At 63.3% G+C, this 16,811-nt stretch overlaps 1 protein-coding gene across 1 annotated transcript; it reads right to left on the bottom strand.

Annotated features, from left to right (window-relative positions):
• Window positions 1-14,061: 14,061 nt before the first annotated feature.
• On the bottom strand, window positions 14,062-16,260 carry LOC135460822 (serine/threonine-protein kinase pim-1-like). Its single transcript, XM_064737803.1, has 6 exons — window positions 16,095-16,260; window positions 15,892-15,995; window positions 15,749-15,799; window positions 15,062-15,428; window positions 14,487-14,663; window positions 14,062-14,165 (listed from the first exon to the last, which is right to left on the bottom strand). The coding sequence occupies exons 1-6, from the start codon at window positions 16,258-16,260 to the stop codon at window positions 14,062-14,064; spliced, it is 969 nt and encodes a 322-aa protein (XP_064593873.1).
• Window positions 16,261-16,811: the final 551 nt, after the last annotated feature.

Here is a 16,811-nt window from a genome sequence, read left to right as displayed (position 1 = left end):
TCAAAAAAAAAAAGAAAAAAGAAAACCAAAACTTCCCCTAAGTCCAAAAAATAGGGTGTGAGGAAATGAGCTGCATTGCATAGGACAACAACATGCAAAAACTGAGGTGACAGATGATGTAAAAGCAGGGGAAAAAGTCAAGGGGGAAGACAAAACTTTGACGGGAAGATATGAGGGACATTGCATGGCTACTTTAAAAAAAAGAAAAAAGAAATTTCCCTAAGTCCAAAAAATAGGCTGTCAGGAAATGAGATGCATTGCAAAGGACCAAAAACATGCCAAAACTGAGCGCACAGATGATGTAAAAGCAGGGGAAAAGTCAAGGAGGAAGACAAAATTTGGACGGGGAAGATCTGAGGGACATGGCACGGATACTCTAAAAAAAAACAAAAAAAAAAACAACAAAAACCAATCTATCCCTAAGCCAAAGTCATGAAATGGCATGGGATGTCACCAAGGGCAGGGTCATGCCCCAAAGATTCCTGTTTTGGTCCCCATTGAATGAAATTTCCTTTCGGGAAGGCAAAAGGAATCTTGCGAACCCAAAGGGAAAGGCTTACAATCATTTAGGAAAGGAGAAAGGATCAAATGAAATGCAATTGACAAAATCTAAAAGACCAGAAAATCTGGATTTATAATGTCTTCAAAAAATAGGCTGTGAGGAAATGAGCTGCATTGCAAAAGACCAAAACATGCCAAAACTAAGCTCAGAGATGTTGCAAAAGCAGGGGAAAAAGTCAAGGAGAAAGACAAAACTTGGAGGTGAAGATATGAGGGACATGGCATGGATAATTAAAAAAAACCCCAGAAATTCCGTAAGTCAAAAAAACAGGCTGTGAGGAAATAAGTGGCATTGCAATGGACCAAAACATGCAAAAACTGAGCTCACAGATGATGTAAAAGGAGGGGAAACAATCAAGGATGAAGGGAAAACTTGGAGGTGAAGATCTGAGACATATGGCACGGACACGTAAAAAAAAAAAAGAAATTTTTGAAAGATCCTTTCCTTGGGATTTTTTTATCCTGCGAAACTGAGAGGCCTCAGGAAGAAAATGAACAGAAGGTTTATTTGCTGCTGTGGGATGGAAGAGGTGCATCTATGAATGGTCTCTTGTGGCTCTTTTTAATTAATGGCTAATCACAGCCAGCTTTCTTGGATTCTCTGTCCAAGAAAAAAGCCTTTGTTTTCATCCTATCTTTTTCAATTCTTAGCTAGCCTTCTGAAGAGAACCTTTCTTCTGTTCTTTTAGTACAGTTTCAATATAGTATATATCATAAAATAATAAATCATGCCGTCTGAAACATGGAATCAGATCCTCGTCTCTTCCCTCAACCTAAGACCCCGCTGAAAAGCGTCACACAGGGCCAGAGAGAGCTGCTGGCAGGGAGAAGGGCAGCTCAGCCCGTGGCAAGGCATCGTTCCCTGGAGCCAGGGGCGCACCTGGAAGGGCGCTGGTGCCAGCAGCATCCAGCCCACGGCTCCCGGGACGTTTGTTCCCAGCTGGAAGCCCCCACTACTGTGTGCCTGAGGAGAGAGATCCTGCAGAGACAAAGGGAGTTGACGTTCTTCTGTCTCTGGGGAGCTCTCCTGAACTGGCTGTGGAGGGCAGGAAGAGTCTCTTGTTAGCAGTTCACTGACTTCTGCTGTGCCTCTGCTCTAAATAAATCGGGATTTGCAAGGAACGCTCATCGTGCTCCCACTGCTCTAGCTTGGACTGGGATTCAGTTTCTTTCTTCACACTAGCTGGCACGTGTTGGGTTTGGGTGGAAAGGAATGCTGTGCTCCAAACAGAGGTGCTTTGCTTTCTGCTGAGCAGGGCTTGCCCTCTTCAAGCACTTTGCAGCGTCCCTTGGTACACCAGTGCAATGTTTCCCACTGGGAAGGGAGGGATGAGCGTCAAAGACAGAGGCAACAAGTGCACCCTAAATTCCTTTGCCATGTCTGTGTCCTTGTTTGGGAGGTGACCATCCATATTCTGGAAGGGAACATTTATTTCAAGGTTATTTCTACAATGGGGTTTTCTCTCCATTAATGCATTTCAAACCACTCTTTTTATCGTGCCCTGCATTTCCGGCCACCTTCATCTCCCTGAGCTTTCACAACACCAAATTTCTCCCTGCACTGGGTTAGAGGCGTCTGTGTATTCTTCTCCTGACCTGGATTCCACAAGGCACAAAGCTTCCTTTTCCATCCCCTTTCCCAGAGAAGATGCCCGTCCAGACAAGCCAGTCTCATGCCTCACCCGCTTGGCTTCTGACATTTGGGCATCACGCGCTCCGTGCCCTTAGGAGGTGATGTTACCAAAGCGACCAGCACTGATGGACCCCAGCACCTTCAAAACCATTTTCCCCGGGGACCTTGCTTAGCAGTTCCCTGAGCAGCCTGAAGTCTGCTCTCTTCATGCTTCGAGCTGAGGCTTTGCTGGCCCTTTTCCTCTTGTCACAGGTTTGAGCCTCCATTCATTTGTGGCAGCTGTGGCCAAGAGGGCCCCCAATCCCCGCTTGGCCCAGGGCACCTTGGGCTCAGAGGGCGGCCTGGCTCAGGGGGGGGCTGAGCTGGAGAGTCCTGGGCTGTGGGGGCTCCTCCCTTACTGGGAGGAGGCTTCCTGGGGAGGAAGAAGGCTCTGGCATGAGCCACGAGGCCTGGTGCGCATTTGCCTGCTGCCGATGAGAGGGAAAGAAAGAGGAAGAGGTCATCAGGGCTCAACCGGAAATGACGCTCTGCTGCTTCTGGTTCTTCACAGAGCTTTGGAGAGGAGACCTCTCTGTCCAGACACTCGCCGGCCCTTGCAATGCGCACAGAGACAGTGTGTCACTTCAGGAGACGCACCAAGAAGCCCCTGTCACTTTCAAAGGGCAGCTGTTGTTTCACTGTTGCGTTTCTTGGCTGTGTCAAGCCCCTCCTACCCGCACTACAGCCTGTGCTTGGAGACGCAAAAGGCGCATCCTGGAGGAAAGGCATGGAAAGCTTGACAAAGGCTGAGGGGAGCACTCAGATCTCCCCTTTTCCCAAGAGGTTTCTTTAGCTGAAGTTGCTGACAAGGACCAGACTTGACTTGCTGCAATGGGTTTGTTGTTGTTTTATTTCTCGGGTCCTCAGTCCCGCGTGGGATTCTTTAAGTGGGTGCAGCAGGGGCTCCAGCAAGGTGTCAAAAGCGCCTGCCCTGCACCCAAGGGTGGCGCAAGATCTCCTCCAGCTGTGGCCTGTAAGCGGGGTGCTTGGTCAAGCACCAGCGGATCAGATGCTGGCACTCTGCGGAGAGAAGGCAGACAGCGCCGGTCACTGGCAGAAGGCTCCTGCCCAGCTGCCCCCGGCGCCCAGGGGCCCGGGCCGCACTGCGTATGCTCGGGGCTGCGCCGGCCTCCCGAGCGACCGTGCCCCGCGGGCAGAGAGCGGCACGGCGGGACACGGCCGCCTCCTTCGGCCACGTGGGCCACGCTGACCCCGTGGGCACGGGCCACCTCCTGCGGCCGGCCCCGGGGGCAGATGGACGGTGCGCGGAGCTGGGGGAGGGCCGTGCCGGGCTGCGCGCCGCCGGCTGCCATAGCCGCCTGCTTGGGGCCGGAGACCAACCTGGAGAGACCTGCTGCCAGAAGAAGGGCTGCCCCAGCAGGATGGCATGGTCGTCCTGGAAGGGGAGTCTCCCGCAGACCATGACGTACAGCAACACGCCCAGGGACCAAACGGTGGCTTCACGGCCGTCGTAGCAGCCAAGGCAGACCCACTCGGGCGGGCTGTAGGCGTGCGTTCCTGGGGGAGACGGGCGGCGCTGTCCAGGCACAGGCTGCTGCCTTCCAGAGCCCAGCGCCAGGCTCCTGGCTGAGGCAGGGGCTGCACCCGCGGCCACAGCTTCCCCCCCGAGGCCACCCCGCGTCCCCCAGCCAGCTGGCCAATGCCAAGGAACCATTCTGCCAGGCAGAGAAGGCCAGTGGAGCGTCTCGAGCCCTTGCGGGCCTGCCGAGCCGGGAGGCCCGGAGCTGGCTTTTGCCGCCCCCCCCTCTGCTGGCAGGGCCGGCAGCCGGGTCCCGGGGCACGGCGTCTGCCCCGGGCCAAAGGGCAGCTGGCTGAAGGCCGCAGCCCAGAGCCCAGGAGGGAGTGGGGCCCTGCAGTGCCTGGCACCGGGAGCGGGGCCCGGGCCATGGGCTCACCGGCAAACCGCGTGTAGGGCCGCTCCTGGAGGAAGGTGCCGCAACCGAAGTCGATGAGCTTCAGGTCGCCGCTCTCCGGGTCAACGAGGAGGTTCTCCGGCTTGATGTCCCGGTGCAGGACGCCGCAGGCGGTGCAGTGCCGCACGGCCTCCAGCACCTGGACGAAAAGCCAGCGCGCCATCTCCTCGCACAGGAACTCCTGCTCCAGCAGGAGCTGCAGGAGATCCTGCCATGCCTCCGGACGCTCCAGCACCAGCACGAAGCTGTCAGGCAGCTCGAACCAGTCGAGGAGCTGGATGATGTTGTAGCAGCTGGAGCCCACCTTCTCCATCAGCGCGACCTCCATGGGCACGCGGGTGCCGTTGGGCTGCGAGGAGGGGAAAACCAGTGCCTTTGGCAGGCCTGATGCTGCCCCGTGGCTGCTGCGCTGCGCTGCGCCCTGCCTGGGATGCCGCCGTGCCCCCTTGCGCGGCCTACCCGGAGCTGGGGCTTCCTCCCGCCCAGGGGATGCTTGGGGGGGTGCCCCTGCCCGGCCCCGCCGCCGCTGTTTGGCACGGCCGGGCCCGCGATGCTGCGGCTTGCACGCTGAGCCCGCGCCCGCTGCCCCCGCTTCCCGCTGCCAGTCGGCGCCCCGGCATTCTCCCTGCCCGCCCCGGCCCGCTCTGTCCCGCCGGCCCCGCTCCCTCACCAGCTCGTCCCACTGCAGGACGCTCTCCCGGGACACGCGTTTGATGGCCACCTGCAAGCCATGGAGAGAGGAGGGCTGAGCTCCGGTCCTGCCCCTCCCCAGCGCTGCCCCTCGTCCCACGCCCGGCCGTCGCGGCCACTCACCGGGCTCCCGTCGGAGAGGCGGATGCCCGAGAAAACGGTGCCGAAGCCACCCCTGCCCAGCTGCGGGCCCAGCTGGTACAGCTCCTGCAGCTCCTTCCTGTGCCCTGCAAAAGGCCGAGAGCAGCCATCAGCCCTGCGCCCAGGAACCCCCCAGTGGCCGCGAGTGCGGCGGGCCGGGCCCCCGCGGGCCGCGCCGCTCTCACCTGCTCCCTGCTGCGCGCCGGGCAGCGGCCCCTGCTCCGCAGCCGCCGGGCTGGCGAGCGGCAGAGCCGGGCCTGGGCAGCGCGCACAGGCGGCTGCAGGAGCCCCGGGGCAGCGGGGCACGGCGGCACCGTCGCTGGCCCCGGCCTCGTGGGCTGGACTCTGCCATTGGCCATGGCCGGGGCTGCAGCCCGAGGCTTCTTCACCCAGGGGGGTGCCAGGAGCAGCTGCAAAGCAAGCAGGGCTTTCTGAAGCCGTGCCATCAGAGGCACTGGAAAGAGCCAGCGACCAGGCTGCTCCCAGGGGCCCTGGCCTGGCCTGGCCGTGCTCCTCAAGAGCTCCGGGGGAGCCTCAGACAGCTCTTCAGGAGATCTCACCTGCTATTGGAGAGCCCTTCGTGGCAGTCGAGGGCTGCCTTGGGACAGCTTCCTGGAGATGGAGGAGCCTCCTTGCTGTATCCAGGCTGGTCTCCACCACCAGGCTCGGGCTTTCTCCAGCTGGCACAAGCGGCGCAGCGTCCTGGCAGCTGTGGGATGACCACTGCTGGCTCCAGGACGCTTGCTGCTTGGCCAGCTTCTCCCAAGAAGGCTCCCCTGGGTCGGGCTGGGCTCCCATTTGGACTTCTGGGCTGTCCCTGGCCACGTCAGGGGACAGGGGTGCGCCCGCGTTGTTGAAGCCCGTGCGTCCAAGGGAGCTGGGAGACCTGTCCATGGGCCCTGCATCTTCTGCAGGCTGGCAGGTCTCAGTGAGCCTCTGCGAGGGATGGAGGCTGTCAGAGATAGCAGAGGCTCCTGGCAGGATGCAGGGTCTCTGACAGCCTGATGTTCCTGCACGGATGGCTCTCCCCTGCTGTGCCATCCTTGCAGGCCTTGAGGCTCTCCCAGCGATGGAGAATCTTGCTGGGAGCAGCCTCTTGAAGGGATGGAGGCTTCGGGAGGAGCTGGAGGGGCCACAGCAGGGCAGGTGGCCTCGCTTCACCAGCTCCTCCAGCTGTTTCCACAGCGCCTGCCACATCCCCGAGTAGAGCGGCGCACGTGTCCCGCTGCGATCCCAGAGCAGCCGCATCAGCTCCTGCAGCTCCTGGGCCAGAGCCACGCAGGGGCCGCAGCTGCAGGGCCTGCCCAGGGGGCTGGCGGGAGCACGTGGCCGCTTGCGCCGAGTCGCCCGAGGCCTGGGGGCCCTGGGAGCCACAGGGGCTCCTCGGTTCCTCCGTGAGCCTCGGGGCCGGACCCCGGGGCGCTCGCTCCTCTTTGCCGTCCGTGCTGGCCGGCTCGGTGGGTGCCGGTGGCCAAGGGCCCACCAGACAGCCCCAGCGGCCAGCAGCAGGACAAGCACAGTCCCCAGGACGCCGCCGTCACTCGTGGCTCCGGCACGTGCCATCGCGACTGCACTGGCGGCCGCCGGCGCTGGCCCGGCTTTTAAAGCGGCAGCGCGGTGATGTCACAGTGCTGCGGCCAGCACAGCCCGGGGACATCACAGCCCTTGGACATGACAGGCCAGGGACATCACAGCCCGGGGACATCAGAGCCCTGGGACATCACAGCCCTGCCTCAGGGCAGCGCTCAGCCCCTCTGTGCCCTCAGTGCCCAGCCCGCTCCCGAGGGCAGCAGAACCGGCTCGTGGCTGGAGATGGATGTGGCCAGAGAAAGCTGCTGGCAGGGAGAAGGGCAGCTCAGCCCGTGGCAAGGCATCGTTCCCTGGAGCCAGGGGCGCACCTGGAAGGGCGCTGGTGCCAGCAGCATCCAGCCCACGGCTCCCGGGACGTTTGTTCCCAGCTGGAAGCCCCCACTACTGTGTGCCTGAGGAGAGAGATCCTGCAGAGACAAAGGGAGTTGACGTTCTTCTGTCTCTGGGGAGCTCTCCTGAACTGGCTGTGGAGGGCAGGAAGAGTCTCTTGTTAGCAGTTCACTGACTTCTGCTGTGCCTCTGCTCTAAATAAATCGGGATTTGCAAGGAACGCTCATCGTGCTCCCACTGCTCTAGCTTGGACTGGGATTCAGTTTCTTTCTTCACACTAGCTGGCACGTGTTGGGTTTGGGTGGAAAGGAATGCTGTGCTCCAAACAGAGGTGCTTTGCTTTCTGCTGAGCAGGGCTTGCCCTCTTCAAGCACTTTGCAGCGTCCCTTGGTACACCAGTGCAATGTTTCCCACTGGGAAGGGAGGGATGAGCGTCAAAGACAGAGGCAACAAGTGCACCCTAAATTCCTTTGCCATGTCTGTGTCCTTGTTTGGGAGGTGACCATCCATATTCTGGAAGGGAACATTTATTTCAAGGTTATTTCTACAATGGGGTTTTCTCTCCATTAATGCATTTCAAACCACTCTTTTTATCGTGCCCTGCATTTCTGGCCACCTTCATCTCCCGCTGAGTTTCACAACACCAAATTTCTCCCTGCACTGGGTTAGAGGCGTCTGTGTATTCTTCTCCTGACCTGGATTCCACAAGGCACAAAGCTTCCTTTTCCATCCCCTTTCCCAGAGAAGATGCCCGTCCAGACAAGCCAGTCTCATGCCTCACCCGCTTGGCTTCTGACATTTGGGCATCACGCGCTCCGTGCCCTTAGGAGGTGATGTTACCAAAGCGACCAGCACTGATGGACCCCAGCACCTTCAAAACCATTTTCCCCGGGGACCTTGCTTAGCAGTTCCCTGAGCAGCCTGAAGTCTGCTCTCTTCATGCTTCGAGCTGAGGCTTTGCTGGCCCTTTTCCTCTTGTCACAGGTTTGAGCCTCCATTCATTTGTGGCAGCTGTGGCCAAGAGGGCCCCCAATCCCCGCTTGGCCCAGGGCACCTTGGGCTCAGAGGGCGGCCTGGCTCAGGGTGGGGGCTGAGCTGGAGAGTCCTGGGCTGTGGGGGCTCCTCCCTTACTGGGAGGAGGCTTCCTGGGGAGGAAGAAGGCTCTGGCATGAGCCACGAGGCCTGGTGCGCATTTGCCTGCTGCCGATGAGAGGGAAAGAAAGAGGAAGAGGTCATCAGGGCTCAACCGGAAATGACGCTCTGCTGCTTCTGGTTCTTCACAGAGCTTTGGAGAGGAGACCTCTCTGTCCCAGACACTCGCCGGCCCTTGCAATGCGCACAGAGACAGTGTGTCACTTCAGGAGACGCACCAAGAAGCCCCTGTCACTTTCAAAGGGCAGCTGTTGTTTCACTGTTGCGTTTCTTGGCTGTGTCAAGCCCCTCCTACCCGCACTACAGCCTGTGCTTGGAGACGCAAAAGGCGCATCCTGGAGGAAAGGCATGGAAAGCTTGACAAAGGCTGAGGGGAGCACTCAGATCTCCCCTTTTCCCAAGAGGTTTCTTTAGCTGAAGTTGCTGACAAGGACCAGACTTGACTTGCTGCAATGGGTTTGTTGTTGTTTTATTTCTCGGGTCCTCAGTCCCGCGTGGGATTCTTTAAGTGGGTGCAGCAGGGGCTCCAGCAAGGTGTCAAAAGCGCCTGCCCTGCACCCAAGGGTGGCGCAAGATCTCCTCCAGCTGTGGCCTGTAAGCGGGGTGCTTGGTCAAGCACCAGCGGATCAGATGCTGGCACTCTGCGGAGAGAAGGCAGACAGCGCCGGTCACTGGCAGAAGGCTCCTGCCCAGCTGCCCCCGGCGCCCGCGGGGCCCGGGCCGCACTGCGTGTGCTCGGGGCTGCGCCGGCCTCCCGAGCGACCGTGCCCCGCGGGCAGAGAGCGGCACGGCGGGACACGGCCGCCTCCTTCGGCCACGTGGGCCACGCTGACCCCGTGGGCACGGGCCACCTCCTGCGGCCGGCCCCGGGGGCAGATGGACGGTGCGCGGAGCTGGGGGAGGGCCGTGCCGGGCTGCGCGCCGCCGGCTGCCATAGCCGCCTGCTTGGGGCCGGAGACCAACCTGGAGAGACCTGCTGCCAGAAGAAGGGCTGCCCCAGCAGGATGGCATGGTCGTCCTGGAAGGGGAGTCTCCCGCAGACCATGACGTACAGCAACACGCCCAGGGACCAAACGGTGGCTTCACGGCCGTCGTAGCAGCCAAGGCAGACCCACTCGGGCGGGCTGTAGGCGTGCGTTCCTGGGGGAGACGGGCGGCGCTGTCCAGGCACAGGCTGCTGCCTTCCAGAGCCCAGCGCCAGGCTCCTGGCTGAGGCAGGGGCTGCACCCGCGGCCACAGCTTCCCCCCCGAGGCCACCCCGCGTCCCCCAGCCAGCTGGCCAATGCCAAGGAACCATTCTGCCAGGCAGAGAAGGCCAGTGGAGCGTCTCGAGCCCTTGCGGGCCTGCCGAGCCGGGAGGCCCGGAGCTGGCTTTTGCCGCCCCCCCCTCTGCTGGCAGGGCCGGCAGCCGGGTCCCGGGGCACGGCGTCTGCCCCGGGCCAAAGGGCAGCTGGCTGAAGGCCGCAGCCCAGAGCCCAGGAGGGAGTGGGGCCCTGCAGTGCCTGGCACCGGGAGCGGGGCCCGGGCCATGGGCTCACCGGCAAACCGCGTGTAGGGCCGCTCCTGGAGGAAGGTGCCGCAACCGAAGTCGATGAGCTTCAGGTCGCCGCTCTCCGGGTCAACGAGGAGGTTCTCCGGCTTGATGTCCCGGTGCAGGACGCCGCAGGCGGTGCAGTGCCGCACGGCCTCCAGCACCTGGACGAAAAGCCAGCGCGCCATCTCCTCGCACAGGAACTCCTGCTCCAGCAGGAGCTGCAGGAGATCCTGCCATGCCTCCGGACGCTCCAGCACCAGCACGAAGCTGTCAGGCAGCTCGAACCAGTCGAGGAGCTGGATGATGTTGTAGCAGCTGGAGCCCACCTTCTCCATCAGCGCGACCTCCATGGGCACGCGGGTGCCGTTGGGCTGCGAGGAGGGGAAAACCAGTGCCTTTGGCAGGCCTGATGCTGCCCCGTGGCTGCTGCGCTGCGCTGCGCCCTGCCTGGGATGCCGCCGTGCCCCCTTGCGCGGCCTACCCGAGCTGGGGCTTCCTCCCGCCCAGGGGATGCTTGGGGGGGTGCCCCTGCCCGGCCCCGCCGCCGCTGTTTGGCACGGCCGGGCCCGCGATGCTGCGGCTTGCACGCTGAGCCCGCGCCCGCTGCCCCCGCTTCCCGCTGCCAGTCGGCGCCCCGGCATTCTCCCTGCCCGCCCCGGCCCGCTCTGTCCCGCCGGCCCCGCTCCCTCACCAGCTCGTCCCACTGCAGGACGCTCTCCCGGACACGCGTTTGATGGCCACCTGCAAGCCATGGAGAGAGGAGGGCTGAGCTCCGGTCCTGCCCCTCCCCAGCGCTGCCCCTCGTCCCACGCCCGGCCGTCGCGGCCACTCACCGGGCTCCCGTCGGAGAGGCGGATGCCCGAGAAAACGGTGCCGAAGCCACCCCTGCCCAGCTGCGGGCCCAGCTGGTACAGCTCCTGCAGCTCCTTCCTGTGCCCTGCAAAAGGCCGAGAGCAGCCATCAGCCCTGCGCCCAGGAACCCCCCAGTGGCCGCGAGTGCGGCGGGCCGGGCCCCCGCGGGCCGCGCCGCTCTCACCTGCTCCCTGCTGCGCGCCGGGCAGCGGCCCCTGCTCCGCAGCCGCCGGGCTGGCGAGCGGCAGAGCCGGGCCTGGGCAGCGCGCACAGGCGGCTGCAGGAGCCCCGGGGCAGCGGGGCACGGCGGCACCGTCACTGGCCCCGGCCTCGTGGGCTGGACTCTGCCATTGGCCATGGCCGGGGCTGCAGCCCGAGGCTTCTTCACCCAGGGGGGTGCCAGGAGCAGCTGCAAAGCAAGCAGGGCTTTCTGAAGCCGTGCCATCAGAGGCACTGGAAAGAGCCAGCGACCAGGCTGCTCCCAGGGGCCCTGGCCTGGCCTGGCCGTGCTCCTCAAGAGCTCCGGGGGAGCCTCAGACAGCTCTTCAGGAGATCTCACCTGCTATTGGAGAGCCCTTCGTGGCAGTCGAGGGCTGCCTTGGGACAGCTTCCTGGAGATGGAGGAGCCTCCTTGCTGTATCCAGGCTGGTCTCCACCACCAGGCTCGGGCTTTCTCCAGCTGGCACAAGCGGCGCAGCGTCCTGGCAGCTGTGGGATGACCACTGCTGGCTCCAGGACGCTTGCTGCTTGGCCAGCTTCTCCCAAGAAGGCTCCCCTGGGTCGGGCTGGGCTCCCATTTGGACTTCTGGGCTGTCCCTGGCCACGTCAGGGGACAGGGGTGCGCCCGCGTTGTTGAAGCCCGTGCGTCCAAGGGAGCTGGGAGACCTGTCCATGGGCCCTGCATCTTCTGCAGGCTGACAGGTCTCAGTGAGCCTCTGCGAGGCATGGAGGCTGTCAGAGATAGCAGAGGCTCCTGGCAGGATGCAAGGTCTCTGACAGCCTGATGTTCCTGCACGGATGGCTCTCCCCTGCTGTGCCATCCTTGCAGGCCTTGAGGCTCTCCCAGCGATGGAGAATCTTGCTGGGAGCAGCCTCTTGAAGGGATGGAGGCTTCGGGAGGAGCTGGAGGGGCCACAGCAGGGCAGGTGGCCTCGCTTCACCAGCTCCTCCAGCTGTTTCCACAGCGCCTGCCACATCCCCGAGTAGAGCGGCGCACGTGTCCCGCTGCGATCCCAGAGCAGCCGCATCAGCTCCTGCAGCTCCTGGGCCAGAGCCACGCAGGGGCCGCAGCTGCAGGGCCTGCCCAGGGGGCTGGCGGGAGCACGTGGCCGCTTGCGCCGAGTCGCCCGAGGCCTGGGGGCCCTGGGAGCCACAGGGGCTCCTCGGTTCCTCCGTGAGCCTCGGGGCCAGACCCTGGGGCGCTCGCTCCTCTTTGCCGTCCGTGCTGGCCGGCTCGGTGGGTGCCGGTGGCCAAGGGCCCACCAGACAGCCCCAGCGGCCAGCAGCAGGACAAGCACAGTCCCCAGGACGCCGCCGTCACTCGTGGCTCCGGCACGTGCCATCGCGACTGCACTGGCGGCCGCCGGCGCTGGCCCGGCTTTTAAAGCGGCAGCGCGGTGATGTCACAGTGCTGCGGCCAGCACAGCCCGGGGACATCACAGCCCTTGGACATGACAGGCCAGGGACATCACAGCCCGGGGACATCAGAGCCCTGGGACATCACAGCCCTGCCTCAGGGCAGCGCTCAGCCCCTCTGTGCCCTCAGTGCCCAGCCCGCTCCCGAGGGCAGCAGAACCGGCTCGTGGCTGGAGATGGATGTGGCCAGAGAAAGCTGCTGGCAGGGAGAAGGGCAGCTCAGCCCGTGGCAAGGCATCGTTCCCTGGAGCCAGGGGCGCACCTGGAAGGGCGCTGGTGCCAGCAGCATCCAGCCCACGGCTCCCGGGACGTTTGTTCCCAGCTGGAAGCCCCCACTACTGTGTGCCTGAGGAGAGAGATCCTGCAGAGACAAAGGGAGTTGACGTTCTTCTGTCTCTGGGGAGCTCTCCTGAACTGGCTGTGGAGGGCAGGAAGAGTCTCTTGTTAGCAGTTCACTGACTTCTGCTGTGCCTCTGCTCTAAATAAATCGGGATTTGCAAGGAACGCTCATCGTGCTCCCACTGCTCTAGCTTGGACTGGGATTCAGTTTCTTTCTTCACACTAGCTGGCACGTGTTGGGTTTGGGTGGAAAGGAATGCTGTGCTCCAAACAGAGGTGCTTTGCTTTCTGCTGAGCAGGGCTTGCCCTCTTCAAGCACTTTGCAGCGTCCCTTGGTACACCAGTGCAATGTTTCCCACTGGAAGGAGGATGAGCGTCAAAGACAGAGGCAACAAGTGCACCCTAAATTCCTTTGCCATGTCTGTGTCCTTGTTTGGGAGGTGACCATCCATATTCTGGAAGGGAACATTTATTTCAAGGTTATTTCTACAATGGGGTTTTCTCTCCATTAATGCATTTCAAACCACTCTTTTTATCGTGCCCTGCATTTCTGGCCACCTTCATCTCCCGCTGAGTTTTCACAACACCAAATTTCTCCCTGCACTGGGTTAGAGGCGTCTGTGTATTCTTCTCCTGACCTGGATTCCACAAGGCACAAAGCTTCCTTTTCCATCCCTTTCCCAGAGAAGATGCCCGTCCAGACAAGCCAGTCTCATGCCTCACCCGCTTGGCTTCTGACATTTGGGCATCACGCGCTCCGTGCCCTTAGGAGGTGATGTTACCAAAGCGACCAGCACTGATGGACCCCAGCACCTTCAAAACCATTTTCCCCGGGGACCTTGCTTAGCAGTTCCCTGAGCAGCCTGAAGTCTGCTCTCTTCATGCTTCGAGCTGAGGCTTTGCTGGCCCTTTTCCTCTTGTCACAGGTTTGAGCCTCCATTCATTTGTGGCAGCTGTGGCCAAGAGGGCCCCCAATCCCCGCTTGGCCCAGGGCACCTTGGGCTCAGAGGGCGGCCTGGCTCAGGGTGGGGGCTGAGCTGGAGAGTCCTGGGCTGTGGGGGCTCCTCCCTTACTGGGAGGAGGCTTCCTGGGGAGGAAGAAGGCTCTGGCATGAGCCACGAGGCCTGGTGCGCATTTGCCTGCTGCCGATGAGAGGGAAAGAAAGAGGAAGAGGTCATCAGGGCTCAACCGGAAATGACGCTCTGCTGCTTCTGGTTCTTCACAGAGCTTTGGAGAGGAGACCTCTCTGTCCCAGACACTCGCCGGCCCTTGCAATGCGCACAGAGACAGTGTGTCACTTCAGGAGACGCACCAAGAAGCCCCTGTCACTTTCAAAGGGCAGCTGTTGTTTCACTGTTGCGTTTCTTGGCTGTGTCAAGCCCCTCCTACCCGCACTACAGCCTGTGCTTGGAGACGCAAAAGGCGCATCCTGGAGGAAAGGCATGGAAAGCTTGACAAAGGCTGAGGGGAGCACTCAGATCTCCCCTTTTCCCAAGAGGTTTCTTTAGCTGAAGTTGCTGACAAGGACCAGACTTGACTTGCTGCAATGGGTTTGTTGTTGTTTTATTTCTCGGGTCCTCAGTCCCGCGTGGGATTCTTTAAGTGGGTGCAGCAGGGGCTCCAGCAAGGTGTCAAAAGCGCCTGCCCTGCACCCAAGGGTGGCGCAAGATCTCCTCCAGCTGTGGCCTGTAAGCAGGGTGCTTGGTCAAGCACCAGCGGATCAGATGCTGGCACTCTGCGGAGAGAAGGCAGACAGCGCCGGTCACTGGCAGAAGGCTCCTGCCCAGCTGCCCCCGGCGCCCGCGGGGCCCGGCCACACTGCGTGTGCTCGGGGCTGCGCCGGCCTCCCGAGCGACCGTGCCCCGCGGGCAGAGAGCGGCACGGCGGGACACGGCCGCCTCCTTCGGCCACGTGGGCCACGCTGACCCCGTGGGCACGGGCCACCTCCTGCGGCCGGCCCCGGGGGCAGATGGACGGTGCGCGGAGCTGGGGGAGGGCCGTGCCGGGCTGCGCGCCGCCGGCTGCCATAGCCGCCTGCTTGGGGCCGGAGACCAACCTGGAGAGACCTGCTGCCAGAAGAAGGGCTGCCCCAGCAGGATGGCATGGTCGTCCTGGAAGGGGAGTCTCCCGCAGACCATGACGTACAGCAACACGCCCAGGGACCAAACGGTGGCTTCACGGCCGTCGTAGCAGCCAAGGCAGACCCACTCGGGCGGGCTGTAGGCGTGCGTTCCTGGGGGAGACGGGCGGCGCTGTCCAGGCACAGGCTGCTGCCTTCCAGAGCCCAGCGCCAGGCTCCTGGCTGAGGCAGGGGCTGCACCCGCGGCCACAGCTTCCCCCCCGAGGCCACCCCGCGTCCCCCAGCCAGCTGGCCAATGCCAAGGAACCATTCTGCCAGGCAGAGAAGGCCAGTGGAGCGTCTCGAGCCCTTGCGGGCCTGCCGAGCCGGGAGGCCCGGAGCTGGCTTTTGCCGCCCCCCCCTCTGCTGGCAGGGCCGGCAGCCGGGTCCCGGGGCACGGCGTCTGCCCCGGGCCAAAGGGCAGCTGGCTGAAGGCCGCAGCCCAGAGCCCAGGAGGGAGTGGGGCCCTGCAGTGCCTGGCACCGGGAGCGGGGCCCGGGCCATGGGCTCACCGGCAAACCGCGTGTAGGGCCGCTCCTGGAGGAAGGTGCCGCAACCGAAGTCGATGAGCTTCAGGTCGCCGCTCTCCGGGTCAACGAGGAGGTTCTCCGGCTTGATGTCCCGGTGCAGGACGCCGCAGGCGGTGCAGTGCCGCACGGCCTCCAGCACCTGGACGAAAAGCCAGCGCGCCATCTCCTCGCACAGGAACTCCTGCTCCAGCAGGAGCTGCAGGAGATCCTGCCATGCCTCCGGACGCTCCAGCACCAGCACGAAGCTGTCAGGCAGCTCGAACCAGTCGAGGAGCTGGATGATGTTGTAGCAGCTGGAGCCCACCTTCTCCATCAGCGCGACCTCCATGGGCACGCGGGTGCCGTTGGGCTGCGAGGAGGGGAAAACCAGTGCCTTTGGCAGGCCTGATGCTGCCCCGTGGCTGCTGCGCTGCGCTGCGCCCTGCCTGGGATGCCGCCGTGCCCCCTTGCGCGGCCTACCCGGAGCTGGGGCTTCCTCCCGCCCAGGGGATGCTTGGGGGGGTGCCCCTGCCCGGCCCCGCCGCCGCTGTTTGGCACGGCCGGGCCCGCGATGCTGCGGCTTGCACGCTGAGCCCGCGCCCGCTGCCCCCGCTTCCCGCTGCCAGTCGGCGCCCCGGCATTCTCCCTGCCCGCCCGGCCCGCTCTGTCCCGCCGGCCCCGCTCCCTCACCAGCTCGTCCCACTGCAGGACGCTCTCCCGGGACACGCGTTTGATGGCCACCTGCAAGCCATGGAGAGAGGAGGGCTGAGCTCCGGTCCTGCCCCTCCCCAGCGCTGCCCCTCGTCCCACGCCCGGCCGTCGCGGCCACTCACCGGGCTCCCGTCGGAGAGGCGGATGCCCGAGAAAACGGTGCCGAAGCCACCCCTGCCCAGCTGCGGGCCCAGCTGGTACAGCTCCTGCAGCTCCTTCCTGTGCCCTGCAAAAGGCCGAGAGCAGCCATCAGCCCTGCGCCCAGGAACCCCCCAGTGGCCGCGAGTGCGGCGGGCCGGGCCCCCGCGGGCCGCGCCGCTCTCACCTGCTCCCTGCTGCGCGCCGGGCAGCGGCCCCTGCTCCGCAGCCGCCGGGCTGGCGAGCGGCAGAGCCGGGCCTGGGCAGCGCGCACAGGCGGCTGCAGGAGCCCCGGGGCAGCGGGGCACGGCGGCACCGTCCTGGCCCCGGCCTCGTGGGCTGGACTCTGCCATTGGCCATGGCCGGGGCTGCAGCCCGAGGCTTCTTCACCCAGGGGGGTGCCAGGAGCAGCTGCAAAGCAAGCAGGGCTTTCTGAAGCCGTGCCATCAGAGGCACTGGAAAGAGCCAGCGACCAGGCTGCTCCCAGGGGCCCTGGCCTGGCCTGGCCGTGCTCCTCAAGAGCTCCGGGGGAGCCTCAGACAGCTCTTCAGGAGATCTCACCTGCTATTGGAGAGCCCTTCGTGGCAGTCGAGGGCTGCCTTGGGACAGCTTCCTGGAGATGGAGGAGCCTCCTTGCTGTATCCAGGCTGGTCTCCACCACCAGGCTCGGGCTTTCTCCAGCTGGCACAAGCGGCGCAGCGTCCTGGCAGCTGTGGGATGACCACTGCTGGCTCCAGGACGCTTGCTGCTTGGCCAGCTTCTCCCAAGAAGGCTCCCCTGGGTCGGGCTGGGCTCCCATTTGGACTTCTGGGCTGTCCCTGGCCACGTCAGGGGACAGGGGTGCGCCCGCGTTGTTGAAGCCCGTGCGTCCAAGGGAGCTGGGAGACCTGTCCATGGGCCCTGC

The sequence above is a fragment of the Zonotrichia leucophrys genome, chromosome 1 (genome assembly GCF_028769735.1).
Source record: "Zonotrichia leucophrys gambelii isolate GWCS_2022_RI chromosome 1, RI_Zleu_2.0, whole genome shotgun sequence".
In the NCBI taxonomy this organism is placed as follows: Eukaryota; Metazoa; Chordata; class Aves; order Passeriformes; family Passerellidae; genus Zonotrichia; species Zonotrichia leucophrys.
This window is presented reverse-complemented; position numbering and strand designations above follow the sequence as displayed.

Bases quoted from the DNA above. Each gene is read 5' to 3' on its own strand.
- LOC135460822 (XM_064737803.1), bottom strand. From the start codon at position 16,260: ATGGCAGAGTCCAGCCCACGAGGCCGGGGCCAGGACGGTGCCGCCGTG. The intron at 15,996-16,094 runs GTGAGAGCGGCG...GGCCTTTTGCAG, and splicing joins CGGCGCGCAGCAGGGAGCAG to GGCACAGGAAGGAGCTGCAG. The intron at 14,166-14,486 runs GTTGGTCTCCGG...TTCTCTCCGCAG, and splicing joins CTGGCAGCAGGTCTCTCCAG to AGTGCCAGCATCTGATCCGC.